General features: G+C 41.9%; 1 protein-coding gene across 1 annotated transcript in view; it reads right to left on the bottom strand.

Moving 5' to 3' along the window:
- Window positions 1-227: 227 nt before the first annotated feature.
- Window positions 228-21,104, bottom strand: part of Znf608 (zinc finger protein 608) — a 101,773-nt gene continuing 80,896 nt past the window's right edge. Inside the window, exons 3-8 of the mRNA XM_026409524.2 lie at window positions 11,296-11,383; window positions 8,354-10,811; window positions 6,081-6,498; window positions 5,334-5,506; window positions 2,958-3,111; window positions 228-313 (exon numbers count right to left, since the gene is read on the bottom strand). Of these exons, the coding sequence (XP_026265309.2) occupies window positions 228-313; window positions 2,958-3,111; window positions 5,334-5,506; window positions 6,081-6,498; window positions 8,354-10,811; window positions 11,296-11,383 (3,377 nt within the window). The remainder of the gene's footprint in view (window positions 314-2,957; window positions 3,112-5,333; window positions 5,507-6,080; window positions 6,499-8,353; window positions 10,812-11,295; window positions 11,384-21,104) is intronic.

Raw genomic sequence — 21,104 nt, 5'->3', positions numbered from 1 at the left:
TGCCTAAGAACCAATCAACTCTTTACCAATCCATCTTAGGTTTATAAAATGAAGTTCCTGGAGCCTAAGTTGTACCAGGAATCTACTAGCTGAATAAACCCATTTATTACAAGGATTAAAAAACAAAAAACAGGGAGTTGTTTTCATCTGAAAAGCCTGGACTTGCTTCCTCAAAAACATTAAAATGTCTCTCTGCCTAGAAAAATAATTGCAAACATAAAGGATATTTACCTTCTTTGTGCAGGAAACATTCCTGATGCAGATGCCTGGGCAGCCACCTGCTGAGAGGCAACGAGGGCAGCAGAGGTCAAGCCTGCTGGGCGAAAAAATGTGGGGTCTCCGTGACATTTAGAAAGATAAGAGTAGATACAGGCCCAGTGGCAAAGGCTGCAGACCCAGTAGCAGCAATTTGTTCTTTCCTAAACACACACATGAAGTGTTTCATGCAGCAAGGACAGAGTAGAAGCCACTTGGTCTAACCCAAATCTATCCCTTTATTGAATCCTCTGTGGTTTCCTTAATAGCTATTGGAGGACAGACATTCCATCTCCCCAGCTCTGCATGGCGCTAAATGGTTTGCATGGGTCCTGGAATAGGAAGCTCAGGAGAAATAATAGGGACCAAGTGACAATAGGAATCAAAAGTCACATTGAACTATAGAAAAGTCATGCTACTTGCTTCCTTAGAATATGATACTTTATAATAACTTTAATCACTTTTACATTCTTCCCAGTGATTTGCCGTAATCCATCCTACAAAGTACATGATTCAGTAAATCAAATTTAGAAGTTGTTAGTCTTAATCCATAAGACAAAGGTAGCAGAGACCATAACAGCTCCAAAAGGTATTAAGTAGCCTAACCCAGGTTCTTCTAAATTCTACAGAAAACTGTCCCGGGCAAAATGAGAGTAAACAAAGTAAACCTTAGGAAGATTACTCTCTCCTTTTGTGTACTTTGTTTGGACATGTTTTCCTTGCCCAAAGATAATTTAGGACATTACAATAACAGTGACAATAATAACATAGAGAAAGTGACAGCATATTCACTCATATAGATGTGATGTGTTAGAAACAAAATCCCTTTCTCTTCCAAGTTCTTATCACACTCAATACAAGATGTTTAGGAAACCGAGATGTTCTCATTTAACACCACTGCTTGACACCAAGCAATGAGAGCTGAATAAATAAAGAGTGGTCCCTTTACATTTATAAACATATTATTTTACATGTATATAGCAGGTAACATGCAACTTGGTCATTGTTAATGACTGAATTCTATCCTCCTAAAATTCCTATGTTGAAGCCTGAACCCACAATTTGCCTGTGTTTGGAAACAGGGCCTAGTTGGAGGTGACAAAAGTAAAATAAAGTCCTAAGGGCCTCATCCTAACATGGCATTAGTGTCCTTGTAAGAATAGACACCTGAATGCTTGCCTCTGGCCAGTGGAGTGGCCATGTGGTATAAGCCAGTAAGAGACTCTCACCAAAAACCCAACAAGATCTCCAATGCCTAGCCCTAGACCTATGAGAAAACAAGTGTCTGCTCTTTAAGTCCATGCAATCTATGGTATGTCATAAATGACAATCTGAGCTGACAAGACAGCCAGACCCTAGGAGGGTGGATTTGTTGGTAAAGACTGTGAACAACCTCCTCTGAGAGACAGAGATAGTAAAACAGACTGAATATGAAGGGCCCTCTGAACTGAGAACCACATCCTGCAGCTAAGAATGGAGGCTGAAGGGCTCTCCCTGTGGCCTAGTACACCAAGGAGGCTGAAAGTGGAGACTGCCCGCTCTCCAGGCCTGTGCCGCACAGACTAACTAAATCTATGTCTGCTTCCTTCCTTTTGTCCCATTTTGCTGCCTCAAAGCCTTCCCTAGTGTTCAGAGATTCTGAAGATGGAGCTTTCTGAAACAATACTTTTTTTTTTTTTTCCTATCTTCCTTCAAAGCTGGCTTTGAAGAAAACCTCTTTTTCCTACCAATTTGACTCTAAACATTTCTGGAGCAATGAGTGCTGCAGCCTAGCCTCTTCCTCCAGGGCAGTACTGGTGCCCACTGATAACAATGGGAGAAATAATAACATGCTCAACAAATACCCCCTGGACTGATGGTTTCACTGTGTCAATTCTGTGGCTCTTTGCTATGCTATGTGAATGAATAACTATTCCACAGTGGATTCCACATTCATGTATATCGTTAAAGCATCAATTAAAAATAAATGAGTGAAAGAAAAAGCAGTAGGGTAGAGAAAGAGGAAAAGGGGGAGGGAGGAGGAGAGGGAAAGGGGGAAGGTATCACCAGGGATTGAAATGGAGTAAATTAAATTCTATGCATGTATGATTTTGTCAAAATGAACCCAATTATTATGTATAACTATAGCGCACTAATAAAACAAAAAACAAAACAAAACAAAACCCTTTTTCTCAATCCTCATCTTTGATCAGAGTCATAGCGTGAAGGATTGTGAAGAGCCCTTAAGTTCCACTATAAAATGTTAAACTTAGTCACCTCACTCCCATTACTTGCATGGGAAAAGAGCAACTTAAAGGGCCTACAGATATCAGGACAAAAAAACTTCACCAAAGCCTCTCACTATCCCTCATTTTCTTTCCAATTTCCCTGAAGTCGGTATCTGATCTTCTGATTGTTATATTCAGTGCCCCAGACACTGGCCGCCACCCTCAGCCTGGGAGATAACAGTAAGCCTCCGATAACATCAACCAGTGACAATTATTAACTGGTAGCCATTTCATGTCTCAATAGAATACAAAGATGTGGGAACAGCCTTAGCTGTGTCCGTAGGAAATGCTAGGAAATAAGTGTTAAGAATCCTCCCCAGAGCTAACGTTAATTCAAAGTTCAATGTTTTTATTTTAAAACCGAGACAGGTAGTTTCTAGCAACTGTTTTCCAAAACACACTGAAAAAAGACACAGTAATGATGGAGCTGCTGACCTTGGAAAGGATCATATTGACCAGGGATTAGCGGATAACCCATGCCAACGTGGGTGTGGTGATGCGTGTGTAGGTGCCGCTGGCCAAAGGGCGAGTGTCGGTCCCGTTCCCTTTCTGCCTCTCGTTCCCGCTCAGCTGTGGCCTTTTCCACAGGCTGAAATAGAACAGAGAAATTTCCCCACTTCATGTTTCAAAATATAACAAGAAAGCATACCATACCACCTGCACCCCTTCAGCAATATTGTGTTACAGGTAGATATATAGATACTGAAAATTCTGTATTAATCAAAGATGATTTCAAAAGACATGCATTAGTTTCCACTGCCATTGAGACAACAATAAAGAACTGCTCCACCCATGGTAAGCTGAGTAGCATCAATATTTTCTTCAAATGACTGATAATTTCAGTCATCCAATCTACCTGTCTTCCCACAATAATTTTTATAAACAGATCAAGGAAAAGAAGTAGTTTTGGAGATCTATTTCAGGTCATATTTTCTAGTTATATTTTTTGTATACTTCATAGGGAGAATCTATCTCATAGTTTAAAACAACTGTATCCATTTGGTTCCACTGAAAATACACATCCAGATATCGTATGTCAATATACAAGTAAATACAGTCGGCTCTCCATAATCATGGGTTCCATCCAGCGATTCAGTCAAATTTCAATCAAACATTTTTAAAATTCATTGTATTAAATATACACAGACTTGCCATTATTCCCTAAACAACACAGCCTAATAACTGTTTACATAGCATTTATATTGTATTAGATATTAGATATTATAGGCCATCTAGAGCTGACTTAAAAGCACACAAGAGGATGCGCCAATGTCTACAAACACTATGCCATTTTATATAAAGAACCTCATTCAGCATCTAGGGATTTTGTTACCCCTGTGGGTCTGCAACCACTCTCCAAAGACTCTAAGGGACTGCTGTCTAGGAATCCATCATCCTGTTCTCACATTCTGAAATATCCTTCTCAATTTCTGAACATTCATAAAGAAACTCCAGTTCTCCCAAATAAAAGTTTGATTAAAGATTTGTTTCCTGCACATTTCTATTCTAGAACCTAAGCACCCTTCACTAAAGTTCTCTTTCTCACTTGGAAAAAAAAAATCTAGAAGGAAGATTATCAAAAAAGGATTCATAATTCACCTTTTTAATTTCTCCATACAGTGTCTGACAGACTTGCAGATACTAGACTTTAAACTTCTTTTTTCCCACCCAAAAACTATCATTTCCTTTCTGAGTCTCTTTTTCAACAGTCTCCAGGACTAGAAGTTGCCTTTTTTAGGTGAGAGTCTCTTTCACAAAGACATTTATTTGTATTACTTCAGGGAGTTATAGGAACGTGACAATGAATCAAGGTAAAAAAAAACCCCAGCAGATGCAGCCCTCACTCATTAGCCAAGGGACTCACACTTGCATATGAGCTTCACACTGTGCGAGACTCAAATATGTGTTTGAATAAAAGTAACAGTTATTACGCGTCATGGACCATCAGTATTGCTCAGAATGAGCCATGAACGCTGACCATGTGGATGCCAAAGATCCACAGAAGGAGTCAGAAGCTCAAATCTCTACAGAAATAATTAGGCTAAAACCAAATTTGATTGATAGAGAATTGATAGATTTCATTTACATACATTGAGGGGGAGCAGGGCATACAGTCTCCATGGGGCTACTTTTCCCATGTGATTTTGGACCAGATTTTCCATAGTCTTAAGAGGGCATCTGAAAAATGTATGCGAAAACTCTGATTTTTGAAAGTTGTGCCCAAAGAAAACATTTTTCAAAAGTTCAGTTTGGCTGGGCATGGTAAACCACACCTATAATCTCAGCTGCATGGGAAGCTGAGGCAAGAAGATCACAAGTTTGAGGCCAGCCTTGACAATGTACCAAGACCCTATCTCAAAATAAAAACATAAAAAGGGCTGGGATAATGTAAGTGTCCCTGGTTCAATCCCAGGTACCAAAACAAACAAACCCTTCCATTTGCCCAATGGGTCAAAGGCCTGTGGTTAGAAGTACTTAGTTACAAAGCTATTCTGAAATAGCACCCTCCGTTATTTTTTTTTTTAATATTTTATCAGTAATACTTTGCACCAATGCCCAGGTCCTATGAATTTAAAAGTATACCCAACAAAAAGCTCACTACCACCATACCTGCTTCAACAATACCTGTCCCTTCTGTATGAAAACATCTGACTTTTGAACACTCTATTCTTTATGTACCAAGGATAAAGCAGCATCCTGAAATCACAGCTAGATTCCAAAACCGTTTCTATTTCAAGACTGTTCTCTAGCTTGTTCCCCCTTTCTACCCCAAAACACAGTCCTTATAAATGGCAACAAAAGCAGACTTACGGCAGGAGACTTGCTGCGGTATTGGTTGGCATGCTGCTGGAGCAAATCCAGTGCTTTAGATTCAGTGGTTGTTTTCGTGTTGATGCTGGGGCTGGTATTGACTTTCTCTGCCTCTTCTCTCCCTGACATCTTCCCATAAACAGGATAATGAAATCCTGGAGAGAGATAGGCCCCTGCAGATAAACGACAAATGCCACATGAAGTTACAAGCTAGTCTCTGAAAAAAAAAAAATGTCATTTGTGTTATATGAATTTGGGAAAAGAGTCAGAGATCTTAAAATAAGGGGTTACATTAAGAATGGACTACATCATTGTTAAACTGTATCGAGGTTCTCTGATTTTTCTTCTGCAGTTAATTCATCCTGATGAACAGAGGTTATAAACAAAATTGAGCTTCCAGCCACTTCATGCATTTATGTGTCTGCTTAAGTGAAAGGAATAGTAACTATAATGATTATGACAGTAAGTGCTTAGAATATTTTCATAGGCAATAAAGTAACTGTCAGTCTAACAGCAGACCATCAGAGACTATGGAAGATATAGCGGAAGACTCTTGACATTTCATTTTTTTTAATAAAATTTTATATTTAAATCAGTTACAGCTTTAGGACTTTAAGCAATTAAAAAAAAACAAGCAAAACAAATGTCACTCTTGAAGCTTCTAATTTATCTTGAGTTTTTAATAGCTCATGTGTGAATAGAGCCTCTTCCCTCCAACATACTTAGAACCCAAAACATGTCACGTACCAGGGTAACTGTGCATTAGGACAGGAGAAACAGCCCGGTATGCAGGGTGGCTGGGGTCATACATCTGTGGGTAAGGATAAGCATGCAAGTACTGTATGTACGACTGATGCTGACTCATGGGTGAGGACACAGCCACTCTCGTCCCCCGAGAGTCCTTCCAATTCACAGGTGTTTTCCGATCATCATTTTTCAACTTATTCTCTTCCATTGATTGAGAGTCAGGACGCTTGGCCTCTTTGGGCTCCTCTTTAATGCTTGTTAATGATACAGGAAGGCTGGGCACACCACTCTCCTTGTTAGGAGTTTTCCTAGGACTATCCTCTTTTAATTTCTTCTCTCTCTCAAGTTCTTCTGACTTTTGTTGATCCAGATATTTGGGTTGGTACACATAATGATGCCATGTCCTTGAATCTGGATCCTAATTAAAAAAAAAAAAAAAGTTTTGTTCACTTTTTAAGAAAACCCATTAATCACTATGGCAGCACTATTACTGTTACCTCCCATACTGAGTTAACATTTATGTATGTACCAGACAATGTGTTACTCTCCTCCTTCTGTCATAACTTAGTAATATCTGGGGTTATTCATGATCCTTTATGGATAAAATAAAGCCAAAGCTTTTAAAATTCAGGTAACACCAAGGTCACATGGCTGCCCAGTTGTGGGTCAGGGCTTCAAACTCAGGTCTGTTGGAATTTGAGGGTGGGCCTTTAAAATATAATTTGTCAACATTAAATAATACCCTCAGATATATTTAATCCAATCCTCATTTTCCTTTTAATATCTCACACAGGTAAAAAAAATTATTTTAAAAATTCAAGCTAATAATAGTAGATTTAAGTAATTACTATAGATATTAACATCATTTAGGAGGAAGAGAACTCTTGGTTTCCTAATATACTTTCTTCACCTACCACAGCTGAGGCTTCATATACTGGAACTTCTCATTATGTGCTAATGTCTTAATCAAAACAAAATTTCAAAGTCACAGCACACATTATGGCTTCTCTATTATAAAATAAAGCCATCTATAAGATCCCTAAATTGTATTATTCTAATGCAGCCTGTGAAGCAACAGCCTGATTTTTTAGGCCTCTGGAAGAGGGAAAACTAAAAATCCTAATGACCTTTGCGATCGCCATCCCATTCATGATATAAACCCATTGGGTATTCAGATCCTGGGCGAACAATCCAAGTTAAGACCACCTCCCAACTCTGCAGAAATGGGCATGGGGAAAGGTTTCTCATTCTGATTCACCAGGGACTGTCTAAGCATAGGCACTGGGGGATTGGTGCTGGGAAATACCAGAATTAATGCTCCCAGGACTGCAGTGAGTCAGGATATCTGAACCATGACAGAAAGTGCTAGCACACGTGTGGTTTCATGGTGACCAGTTGTCAGTTGTTCTTAGGCTGGCTGACTGTTCTTTGGGATGACTGCTGAGACTCATCACCCAAACCTCCTCACCTTCTTCACAAACCTCAGCACTGAGCTCTGCTTTGGGCACTTAACACAGAATGTAAAACAGAAATCCAGGCATCTCAGGCCCTAGGTGAAATACATCTGAGTCCTCAATTGTATTAAAAAGATGAATGGGAAACGGCACTTAGGTGCCCAATGAGTTTTGTTTTTTGTTTTGGGAGGTACTGGGGATTTAACCAAGGGCAATTTACCACTGAGCTACATACCCAGCCCTTTTTTATGGTTTATTTTGAGACAAGGTCTCAGTAAGTTGCTTAGGGCTTTGCTAAATTGCTGAGTCTGGTCTTAAACTTGCAATCCTCCTGTCTCAGCCTCCCCAGACACTGGGATTACAGGCATGCACCACAACTGGCTGTGCCCAGTTTTAATATTCTGAGAAAATGCTACAGAAAATTGGAAATATATAAGAACAAGTACTTCAGTACTCAGACTCAAAATCTCAAGAGTCTGTAGGGAATTCAGCAGCCCTGCAATGGAATGCCCTCACCTTGGACTCAGCAAGAAATTAAGGGACCTCATCAAAATCACAGAATTAAATGATGGCATGGATCACAAGTCTGCAAAGCGCAAGTCTAGAGTTCATTTTACTACACAACATGACAATAAAACACTGAGCAATGTACATTTTAGAGCTACACAACAAGTCCTGGGGATTTTTTTAAAGATATTTTTCAAGAGAAGAGGAAAAACCCCTGATGTTGGTTTCTCTCCAAGTCTAACCAATTCAATCCCAGACATGTAATGTGTCTCAGACTGCTCTCTCTGTTGGGGCCACGCTCCACAATCTTACTTGTTTAAATCTCGAGGTTGGGTCTACACCTGTCTGCTTCATAGAGTCCATGACAGACTTCATTTCTACAGCCTCCTTAATAAGCTGGTGGTTTTCCATCTGCTTAGCTTTGAAGCTGTCGGCCTGTAGCTGCTGCTGGTGATTGGAGAGAAGCTGCGATTTACCTGTCTCCTCAGTTTTATTAGGCACTGATGGCCCTAATTTAGAATGGTTTTTGTTAGGCTCTGGAGTAGAGGGAGCTTTTGAGATTGTGGCTGATGGCAAGTTTTTCTGCTTACTGTCCTCCTTGCCCAGCTCCTTCAAGGGGAGCTCCGTTTTCCTTTCACAGTCTCCTCTCCCAGTCTGGACCATTTTCTGCTCTGCCAGCCTCTGGTCCTCATAGTACTTCTCATATTGCTGTCTGTAGGCAGGGCTAGTGGCCATCAGAGACTTCTGGTCCATATAGAGTCCATAAGCATACTGGCCATAATAAAGTGACTGAGCCAGGGCCGGGTGTCTTTGTGTGATCACTGACTGGTGCTGAGGCTGCAGGGATGCAGAATTATGGTCCACTTTCTTAGCATCTAACTGCTCTGCCTTGTCTTTCTTCTCTGCATCTTCTTCAGACTCCTTCTTGATCTTCATTCCCTGTGTGTTCCCACTGTTCCCCGTTGCAGGGGCGCCAACCTGTCCTGGGTGCATATAACTTGGAGAATAATAAGGATCATAGCCATGGTAATAGGGAGAATGGGACTCTTTCAGTTGAGACGATTGTGCTGTAGCTGAAGAATGCCCTTTTACAACACCACCATCCTTACTAGAAATGATATCTGATGGGGAACTGGCCTTTGACCTCATGCCCTCTGACCTGCTGTCCGATCCACCATCATCGGCAGCATCGGATATGTCTGAGTAGGCGGGGCTGCTGGTCTTTGCCGCTGAGCTCTCGGCCCCATTCTGGGTCAACACATGCAGTGGTGCCATTGGCGCCTGTCCATTCACCAGAGCGCTGCACTCCATCCTTGAGGCACTCCCAATGGAAGGGCTGGGAGCGTTGTCTGTGAACGTGTAGACCTTATCAGCCTCGGCTTTGATACTGGCCATGCGGCTCTCCTGAGATTCTGACAGTCCATTAGCCAGCCCTTCATTCTTGTTGAGATGGTCCTTTAAAAAATGCCCAGACAAATCTTTGCCAGCCCCCTTGGAGTCCTCCAGTTTCCCCAGCTTAGCATCCATTTTGGGGCTTCCTGACTCTTTTCCTTCTTTGTCCTTTAGCTTTCGCTTCTCCTTTTTCTTTTTGTCCTTGAGTGACACCAGAGCTGGGTTCACGGTGATGGGCTCTCCCATAATGGTGGGCTTTGGTTGGATGGGTTTTAATGGAGGACTCTTTGGTGTGGCCTGGACCACAGTTGTTGTGAGGGAGGGCAGTCCAGGTATTGTCCCCGCGGTGGTAGTCGTAAAGGCTGCAGTAGGTATTGCAATTAGTTGTGGGGGTGTGGGGGCTGGGGCAGGGGCGATGGGCCGGGCACTTTTCAGCTTAGAGAGGTTTTTGTCCATTTTGCAGTTGTTAGCTTTTCTGCCCTTTTCTTTATCGCCCAAACTTTTCTTGTCAATCAGTCCTTCTGCTTCCAGTTTGGGCATCTCTGCAGCCAAACTGCCATCTGCCGCTGAGCAACCCTCTGATGTGGCCGTCATGTTGGAAATTACTGGAAGGTTGTTCAGTTCACTGTTGAGGCCCTTCTTTTTGCCTGAATTCTTTCCTGCCTTCGAACCGATTACAGAACCTGGGCCGTTGCTCATCAACTCTCTCTTTCCCTTGGGGGTTCCAGGGGGGTTTCCAGCACCAGGAGAGGTGGGGGCCTTCACCTGGTCATAAGCTGACACACTTGTGCTTGGCTCGCTGCATTCGATGGCCACGTTACTCAAGGCTTCCTCACAGTCTGAGATCTTGTCCTCACTGTCAGGCTCGAACTCCAGCTTGTTCTCTGGGTCTAAGTGTGCATGAGCCTGGTGGTACCTCAGGCCATTGATGTGCTTGTACTTTTTGTTGCAGTTCGGGTGGGGGCAATCGATTAACACTGGAGAGGAGCAGCCTTGGTCCAAAAAAGTAGTCTCTGGTTTCCCTTGAGGGGTGGTGGGGGTGCTTCTAGAATTTGTGCGGACCCGCTTCCCAGGCTTATTGTCCTCAGAGCTGGAGTTCAGGTCCAGCTCCATTGGAGGCTTGTTTTTCCTTTTGTTGGTAGAAGAAGGACTGGCTTTGATTTCCTCGGCTGCACAATTTGGGGGTGTCCTTCGTCCGCTGGCGTTGAGGCTGCCCCGCCTCCCTTTCCCATTGGCCCCTCCTCTGTTCTTGCTCTGAAGCCCTCTGGACTCGGTGAAGCTGGTCTCGGAGCCAGGGGCCGCCGCGGCAGACCTTGCTCTCTTCCCTCTGCCCCGGCCCCCTCTCATCTCCAGATCACTTGTCGGTGACTCACAAAACCTAGGGAAGCAAGTAACAGTTGTCAAAATGAGCACCCCCAAAAGAACAGTGGAATCACAAGATACAATGTGGCAAAGAGGAGTCAACATCTCCACAGCTTGTGGGCCACCCCAGGTAAGACTCCTCATTCTTCCAATGATAATTTCAGCACCCCCAAAAGAACAGGCTACCAATCAATGGCTTATATTCCCTGTTCAGAAAATGAAAGAGAAACAGCTCGAGTAGCTAGATTCTAATCCAGTTCAGATTCCCATTTTGAGAAAAGAAGACAAAGCAGAGAGGGAGGGGACAAGGAGTAGAGATCTCCTGAGAGAAAAACTAGCCGTCTGCATTTTACTACGTTCAGTCTTGAATTGCTCATTTCTCTTCTGCCTGTTTTCAATTATAGGCAGATTTTTAAAATTTATTAATCTCTTTCTATAGTTTCCTTGCAAAGAGGAGAGGAAAGGAGAAAAAGAAGAGAAACAAAAGGCCCTGTGCATACCTGGGAGGGGCCCAGTCGTGCTTGGTACAGTCCAGTAGGGTCCCCACGTAAGTTTTGTTCCTCCACGTGACATTGACCACTAGGACACCTGCGGGGGGTGGGGGTGGGGTAAAGGATGAAAAGGGACCACATTTAACACTGATTATTTTATTTCCACTTCATTTATTGTTATTATTTTTATCAGCAAAGTTCTATTTCCATTTGCTTTCAAAAGCTGTGGTTTGCATTCTTCCTCTTTCTGGTTTCAGTGACCTCAAGTTAAAACCCACAGGAAATTGTGTGTGTGTGTGTGTGTGTGTGTGTGAATTTGTGCGCGTGTGTGCATATGGTACAAAAGGGTGAGACTGTGTGTGAGAGTGTAATCAAGATACTGCTGACAGAAGGAAATGGTTTTTGCCATGTCCTGCTGTAAAACAGCAACACTCACCTCTTAATTTTTCTATTATTACACATAATTGCTTTCGTTTGGCAAGCAGCCAACATAAACTAAGCGCCAGTTACCAGTGCTTAAACCAGAAGGTGACTGAAAGAAATAGGTTTTGTTTCCAATTCAACAATGTAAAATGATGGTGATTTTTATTAACAAAAAAATTATGCATGTGCATAAAAATAGGTACAGAGGGGAAAGTGGGGGCTCAGAGTCCAGAAAGCAGACAATCAGCCATGTTTCCTCTTCCTTAATCCTTCCCTCTTTGAGTTTGTCAGACAATAATCAGCCTTGGTATGGTATCTGTTTCACTCTTTGGTCTTGTTTCATATTAAGGACTCCTAAAATAGCCCTCTTAAGAAAATAAATGTGCACAATAGATTTGCTCTTGGGGTTATCTTTAGAATCAACTTTGGTAAGCATTTGCCACAGAGGATTAGAAAAGAAATCTCAAAACCAACACACTTGTTTCCTGCAAGCCGTTCTGCTTTTCCCCACTGCTTTGCAGACAGACAATTTAATTTAGCACTGCATCTGTGAATTACTAAACTTAAGTGCACTTAGTATACCAAATGTCACAGGAAACAAAATATAACATCCTCCTGTTTCCCTGGAGGGCAGGTGCCACTTTTTAAAAATCTCTCATTTAAAGCACGTTTTTGGAGGACTTAGATTTTGAGACATAAATAAAATACTACGGTAAATAAATGAAAAATCTAAGTGAACCTTTGTTTTCTTTCTGCATCAACCTCCCGTTCTTTCTTGGAAACACCAGAGGACATTCCTCAAAGTCTGTTTCTAGCTGGTTTGTTCACTTGAGCTACCCCTGACAGTTTGAATTTTACAGAAAACCTGAACTAAGATCCTTTAGGGTAAGAGAAACCTCACAAGGTAAGACTCATTTCCTTGGGAACCTTTAAACAGCGGGTAAATATTTGAATGGTTGGGACTCAAGTAACAGAGAAGGAAGATTTTCTTTCAAAAGTCTCAAAAAAGAGATTTAAAAATTGTTTCCCATATGGTTTAAGTTGCTAGTGCTTATATGACAGCTGAATTTACTCACTGTAAATTCAGTCTATTGTAGCAATAGTCTAGCAGGGGAAAAAAAGCTAGGATGAAGCAAAGCAAGCATTTCCTCAACTCATGGCTGATTCCTTTGTAATTCCCTCAGGAAATTTTTTGAACCATTGAATATAAAAATTTGTATTGCGATGATAATCAGTGGTAATTAGGCATTTGGTCAGAATTTGCACAAGACAGAACAATTGGAGGAAAGGATTCTTTATGAGCACATCCCTTCAGGAAAGGGGAGGGGGTGGGAGAGGAGGCCAAGGGGAAGACTGAGCTGGTTTTCTCATCATCTGCTCTCTGGGGCACTGTGTGTGGTGTCAAAGACCTTTGCAGCTGCTTAAAATTCTTTAGCATGTCAGCTATATTTACAGTGCAGGAATATATCTGTATTGCCAGAAGGTTACTGCATTTTAGCTTTAGATGCAATAGGCTGAATCACTGCGTTCCAGAGTCCCTGATGTAGCACAAATGTATAATTAAAACTGCTTGAAAGGAAACATGAAAGAAACAACAAACCCTCCATTCTTGCAGTAATAAAATTAAAAACAGGAAAAGTCTGCACAGACACTTAACATTTGTCTGCAGTGAAAGGCTTTTGTTATTGCTTTTCCCCTAAGGGTTTCGCGTTTCCAGCAAAAGCTGGCCGCGGATTGGCCAGCGCCCGCTGCGAACGCTCGCGTCTGATTGGCTGGGCCGAGGGCGGCCGGCGAAGCACTCGAGGCAGCGGCCGGAGAGAAAGGAGCCGCGCGGGTGGGAGGATGCTGCCCCAGGGCCGGGCCGGCGCGCGGAGCGAGGGCCAGTGCGCCCGGCGACCGGAGGGCTGTCCGCGATGCCCGGCCCCCTCCGTCCGCGCGGGCTCGTCTACGCTAACCAGGACCGTCCGTTGGAAGAAGGCTGCGATCCGCGCGGAGGTGCCGCGTTTCCGCTCCATCACGTACGCCCCGCGGCTCGGCACAACATGCCAACCCAACTCAGATCCGAATTCGCGGTCCCAAAACCGGATCAGGGGGAAAGGGAGGCCAGAGACGAGTAGGGGACCCAAAGCAATCTATCAGTCTCGGGGCTACAGGTTGAAACTGTCACAAAGGCTGAACTGCAGTTGCAGTATCCACATAAACTATTCCCAGCTGCTACTCTCTAGAAGCCACACAAGCAGACTTCTTATCTAAGTACCAGGTGATGTTATTTGCTGTTGGTGATGGTGTTCAGCAGGTAAAGAAAAACCCATTTTCAACTTAAATAAGTCACCCTTTATTTTTCCAGAAGCACATACAATGCTTAAGACAAATCCATCACTCCCAGGGAGATTTTGAAAGGTTTCCATCAAGCACTGCTAATTAGATACATGGGCTTGTGTCTATCTTTACATGTACAAGCCATTCACAATGCCACAGAATTTAAATCTGCCTAGAATCCACGTAGGAATATATACATGCAAATGTTAACAAAACTGCCCCTCCGTGTTGGATTGAAGGCTTAAGGAATGTTCCTCATATAAACTACTGTACTACAATATAAACAGTGCACTGCTTCTTTGTAAGAAGGTCTATGTTTAGACAATATCCCATTATGAAGAGCCAAGAATAAAAGTGGTGTTTTAGCTCTAAAACATGTAAACAGTTTATGATTTTTGCTGAAATCTCAAATCTGGAATATTACAAAATATAAAAAAATATAAAGCAGACTATACATACTAAGGACATAAATGTTCTAAATGAAAATTAGTCCTCAAAGTATAAAACCAACTTTTAGAAATATGGGCATAAAGATGTGTAAATTGGAAATAAATTTACATTTATTCCCCCAAAGATTTGCTGTTTTCTTTCAAACATTAGCCTATGAGCTAGGTGCTAGGGATGCTCTATTCAAGTCCTTTACATCTTTATATTCTCAGAAATCTCAAAGGTTTATATCTTCCCCTATCTACCACAGACTAGGCATGGTCTTTCTCAAAGAGTTAATGATTGCCTTGTAACATTTTTTTATATTTGAAAAATACCCAAACCTTATTACTAGCAGAGTAAAAAGACAGCAGAAACATACAAAGGATGTTTGAGAGAATGCTCACCACACCTTTTCTTCTCTGTAGTGTTGATACTTTGGTTCAGATACTGAAGCAGAATCTGAGATGCTGCTCCCGAAAGCATATTACCTACAAGGCACCTAATATGAACATGGTATTTATTATATAGCACAAGTCCCTTATCTCTATAAGCCAAAACAGCCCTGAGACCTCATAAGGATTCCAGTGTTCTATTTCGTCAGTCAAGAGATCTCAGGAAGATAGGCCCATCAAGTGTTTATTCTGTTTATGGGCTATACATTAGGTGCTACTGAATTGATACAGTTTGGCTGGAAATCTTTTAAACTGCATGAAGAGTTTGAAATCTTAGAACCAACACAGGCTGGTTCTGTAATACCCACATTTACAGAGTAGGCCCTTTTTATGGCCTCACATTAGACAGGGCCCTGGGTGTGGTATTATTGGGTGCCCACCTTGCCCTCAGTCCCTGCTCAGAAGATAGTCTTAAGTGACCAGCTTCTCAGATCTGGCCCTCTGCTTCAGATGCCCACTGGACTAGAACAGTCCAAGGCATCTAAAACAGAGGCAGTCAAACAGATTTATGCTGAGAAGCGGAATACGGAAGTTCTGGAGAGTTGGTACTGTGAGAAGGCCTAAAGGTTATAAAGTAACTAAAAGGCTAAAAGGACCATATGGGCCAAAGCTGCAAGGATGCAATAGCTATGAGGCAAGGAAGCAAACTGCTGGTGAATGCCCTCAATACTTTTGTATGTCCCTCTTCCTCTGGTCTCATCACTGATGAGGATTTTACCAGCAATCACCCAGGACCACCTAGTTAATTTCCAGCCATTTTATTAAAAAATTGTTCCTTGTCTTAACCTAAAATCTGTCTTTGAATACCTTGATCTTGGCTGTGCCTTCTGATACCCTGCAGAAGTAGTCTACCCCTCCACGACCTGCCAGCATTTCATCCGGGCAAGGACAAAACCATGCTGGTATTCTCTCCCTTCCAGTTCACCTCTCTTTTTGTCCCTCCAGCCCAGACAAATTTCTTCAACCATTCTGCACCTCCCACTTTTAACTCCCCTGAAGGAAACCTTAAAATAAGGGGTCTTAGTCACAATCCTTAAGGAAGGTTAAATTTCCTTAAGGACCAAACAGTGACAAATTTAGTATTATCTCTTATATTAATCCTTTCCTTCTTCGTACACATAAAATGCCATCACCCCCAAATAATCATTCTCTCCTGGGTTCTAAGCTGGACTCCATACACAGCTTTCCCTGATGGATGCTCACCAGAATGCATATTTCCCTCCCCTTTCTGAGTCCACAGCTGGACCTGGCCTCCCTACCAGTGGCCATATAACTGCATTTTATCAAAAAAAAAAAAAATGACTAAAGGGGTGTGGGTCACATCCAGGACAGGCCCATAAGAGCCTCCCATACATATTCTTCTGGTCTCCTCCCCTTTCTGGTAAAGATAGAAATGACTATAGTAACCCTGAAGGTCACAAGTTGAAACTGGCATATTATTCTACATCTGGGCTCCTGAATGAAGAGAACTCACCAGGAATACTCAGTTTATTAGATGAACAAGTAAATTCCCAGCCTGTATGAACATGGTTAGACTTTGTGTCCACCCTGATACATGTCCCTTTAACATTTCACTCCACTCACTACAAGTGAGCTTATCTCATCCACCTAGGTGAAACTCCTTAAGATCAGGGAGAGTGCTTGCACCCACAGCCCCCCAGAAGCATAGTGCCTGGCTTATAGTGAGAGCTCACAGAATACTTAGGAAATAATTGGAATAGAGGCTGAGTTCTGAAGGGCTTCTTTTCCCACTATTACCATACTTTTTCAATAAGCAAATCTCTCACTAGCTTATAGATGACAGACATTCTCTGTGGAGAGATTTTATTCCAAAGATGTTATAAATGTGGCTTATGAATTATTATTTCTGGTATTTGTGAAGCTGTTTCCTGTAGAAATGGGCAAATGCCTGATTTCCCAGTGGATTGGCATAAAATGTTTATATTACAGTTTAAGGACTGTCTCAGAGTCTTTAAAATGCCTCATCCTTGGGACAGATGTCTTTGCCAATCATTGCAAATGCTGAATTTGGAATCAGACAGAAGTGTTTTCAAACTCTTATTCTGACTACCACATCTGGATGGACTTGGTGTGCACTCAGGCAGAAAACAGAAACCTCATTCTAATAATACCAAATTGTAACTCATTTATGCCCTAATCCTTCTTTTCAAAGTTTACACATTTCTTTCCTTTTCCATATTCTTTCTAGTGAAACATTGGTGATGATAAAAGTGCCACAATATGCTAGTTTCATGAGGACAGGATAAAGAACCTATATTTCAGATATCATGTTATCCCACATTCTCACACAATGGTGACTCTTGCACAAAGTCTGATTTATCGCCGCTCCCTTGTTCAGAACTCATTCCCCTAATATTTTGTTGGTTTTGTTCTGCTATATTCAGTACCAGTTTCTTTTTTAGGCTGAAACTGACAAAGAGTCCCCTTTATTCATTGCTCCAGCTGCAGAGCTCTTCATCTTCAGACAGAGCCTTCTTTAGAGGCTTGAGTTGAGTTTCTAAATGTTTGGGAAATTTTTAAATTTTTTAACTAAGGTAACCCACAAAGTACCTGTCAGCCCCAAAGCAGAGGGACTTTCCTGTTCCCTACACCAAGAATATATGGAGCACTAGGACAAAAAAAGTTAAGTGTTGTCACATGACCATAAAAACAGTATTTTTTTTTTTTTTTTTTAAAGAGCCCTACTGCTGGGCTGAATGTTTGAAGAGTCATTTTAACCACATCCTGTAATCAAACCATCTGGAACACAGTGCTGCGATTAGTCACCCTGAACACTGGGCTTTATCTGAACAAATAGTGTATGGCAATGGAGCTTGGGAGATAGGGCAGCACTAACAAAAGGAAGTGTAATGAAACACTTCATGCCCTAGTGTGCCGCCACCCCAGTCATAAACCCCAGAGACACACTGCTCTGGTGTTAATGTACTACTTTATGGAAAGCACAGCGAGCTTAAAGATTAAAGGACTGAAGGGCTAAAAATTGCTGGTTTGGGTTGATCTTCTCTGTCGGCGGCTGGAATATGTTGGCATTGCTCTATCGACATTAATTATAACCTCTCAGATGACAGTTCAGCATTCCGATTAGGGTTTGGTGCTATTTTCAGGACATTGGGAACAAGGTTCACATTTATGGGAGGATAGTGAAGATTATTGGCCAGAGGTTAATCTGAACACTGAGACTTTCTTCTAGGTTCATCTAAATACCAGCCATAAATAACAAGGAAAAAAATAAACTTTAACCAATACCAAAAAAGCAATGGCAAAATGCTATTCTAATCTGCATTTTAAAACAGTATTCTTTCTTACTAGACTGTGTTTATCTCTTTCAAAATACATTTGAGCCATCAGTATACAATCTATGGAGATCTTTTTAAAAACATATTTGAAAGGATTTTCCCTCTAAATACACTGAATAAGCCTTTAAAAGAAAAAAAAAAAAAAAAAAAAAACGGCTAAAGAAACCTTGTTTCCCCATGGGCCTTATGGTTTAATACACAAAAGAACACAGAGCCACTTCCATCACTGTCACCTCCCCCGAAGCCTTTGTTCTGAGGCCTGATGAGCTGTATTGATTTGGGAAAATCATTGAGCTTCTTGGAAAACTAGACTCTCGCTTATTCACTGCCATCTATTTCTTTCCCATGAAGACAGGTGGTCAATATCCAGTTGACTGGTCAGCTAAAAGAAGCTCTTGCTGCTTTTCTTTCTCTTGCTTCCCTAGTAACGTTATCCTTTCCCACTTCTGGAAAATACAATGGCCTGTTAAGAAGTCTAGTGGCAAGAAGAGGGAGCAGAAATAAGGCTTTTGTCAGGCACCACCAGGGACACTAAAATGCTGCCCCATACATTTGCATAGGAGCCTGCACTGCACACGAGAGGATGGTAACGATCTTTTCAGGAAGTTTAAGCATTAATGAAAACTATGATCGCCTAAACAACTTTTAAGAAATAGGGGATCAAAACAGGTCATTAGAGATCAATTAATGTTCACTGCAAAAAAGAGTTATTTTCCTTCTTTTCAATTATCAAAACCTATGTTCTAGCATGCAAGTTTGTGCTCACAAAACATCCAATGTCATTACAGACACAGTAGGTAACAAAGAGCATCATGGGAGAAAAAAAATCACATAAATTTCTGGATAGGAATTTTAGACATGATCAGTAAGAAAACGTTTGCTTTTAAATTAGGCAGACATACATATCATAAAGTGACCTTGATGACTTGAGGGGATATATATATATATATATATATATATATATATATATATATATAAATAAATATATACCCCTTATTGCTTGGGCAACTCCTCTACTAGTTTCTGCTAAGGTGTCCAGAGACCCTACTTGGAGACAGAAAGGAAGGAGAACAGATCTGGGGCAATAGTGTTGGGAGGACAAAGGGAGACAAGTTTCTTGACCTTGCTTCAATAAGGACAGCAAGCCAGGGATATTTAATTGGACAGCATAAAAAGATATCCCCTCCTGGGCACAATGACAAAGGCTTATAATCTACTTATGAGGCTGAGGCAGGAGGATTGCAAGTTTGAGGCCAGCCTCAGCAACTTAGCCAGCTACTGTCTCAAAACAAAAATTCAAACGGCTGGGGTAACAGTTCAATGGGAAAGTGGCCCTGGGTTCGATCCTTAGTACCACACACATACACACACCAAAAAAAAAAGGAAAGAAAGAAAAAAAGAAGTCACCTCCCTGCACCTTCAGAATTGGTTTTTAGGGGCCATGTTCCATTAGGGCTCTGTCAATAGAGCAGGATAGAAAGAATAAAGAGGGACAAGGTAAAATGTGCCTCCTCCCCCCCACACACACAAAAAAAAAACCAGTTTTCTGAACCAGACATTTGGAGCAATTTAAATGCATAAACTGAACAGGTACATGTAACGTATACAATGTGTCTGTATGCATTTGTACAAAGAGGTTTCATTTTTTGCCTTTGAGTGAACTTTCCAGTAACTGCTTCCTTTGAGGCTTGGGGCTTGGAGATAAGCAACAGCAGCACTCTGATTTCCGATGCCAAGTTCTAAACTTGAATTTTCGAGGCGCCCGCTGGTTTATCTGAACTCTGACAAGTTAAGATGATGACTTCTAATACTGGCAGGTTCCTCAGGCCCTCTCCTTTTTATGAAGCACAATGTCCTCATTGGAGGATACTGGATTCCTCTTTCCCTTCCTGCTCCCTTTCATCATGAGAAGATAGGAGTTCAAAGCCCACTGTTAATGGATACAGCCCACTCCCCAGGCCTGTCTCATAGCTTTTATTATTAGCTAATTAGGAGATATTTTTCCTTCCTTTAAATAAAAGCATTCAGAAGTTTAGGAAAGGCATTTTATAAATATTTGTTGAACTGTTGGCTTGCCATGAGCCACAATAATGAACAAGAGTGTCATTTTAGGACATAGCTATGTACAAGTGGCCCAGGCACACAGTACATGGCCAGGGTCTCCCACAGTGAGCAGGGAAATCGCCTCTAACTGCCTCCTTCCCCCATGTATCAGATTCACATGTCTCCTAAGATAAGCAACTAAAAGGATGTGGTCTTTCAAACCACCATTCTCATCATCTCCTGCTCTTTGTGTTAATTACAGGACCTTTCCAGCTAACAACTCCTACACCCAAGCCCTCCACGCTGCCATTACCTCAGCTGGAAAAACAGGTCAAGAGAACAGCAGAGATAGACAAAACTTGGCAAAGCCTCCTCCTTTCCCCACCCCACCACTCCCTCTCTTGGAGGGAGAGACCCCTGGGGGGATGGCGGGGGTGAAATGCAGTGCATCTGAAGTCCTGTCCAGCTCTCTGCCACTTCCCCAAATCTGGCTCAGGCAACCTTCTGTCTCTTGCTCCAGGTTCCTTGCCCCCAGCCAGAAGCAGGGGAGGGAGGAGCTGGGGGAGACAAAGTAATTATGGAGAGGAATGAAACTGAAAGATGAAGGGGAAATAAAATAAATAAATGGCAGAAAAGTAGGCAAGGAAAAGGGAGGGGAGAGATATGGGTCCTCCCAACATCCCTAATCACCTAGTCTTTCTCAAAATCCTCCCTGTCTCCTAGATCAGTGCCAGTTACAACAGTGACAGTCTAGGCCATGGGTGATTAGCAGTTTTCAGGTTTAAATGCTATTGAACTGCTTGTCAAAATGTGTGCAGTACAACTAAAGGTTGCA

Source organism: Urocitellus parryii, chromosome 1 (genome assembly GCF_045843805.1).
Source record: "Urocitellus parryii isolate mUroPar1 chromosome 1, mUroPar1.hap1, whole genome shotgun sequence".
Taxonomy (NCBI): Eukaryota; Metazoa; Chordata; class Mammalia; order Rodentia; family Sciuridae; genus Urocitellus; species Urocitellus parryii.
The sequence above is the reverse complement of the archived record's forward strand: the minus strand, read 5'-3'. Positions and strand labels throughout refer to the sequence as shown.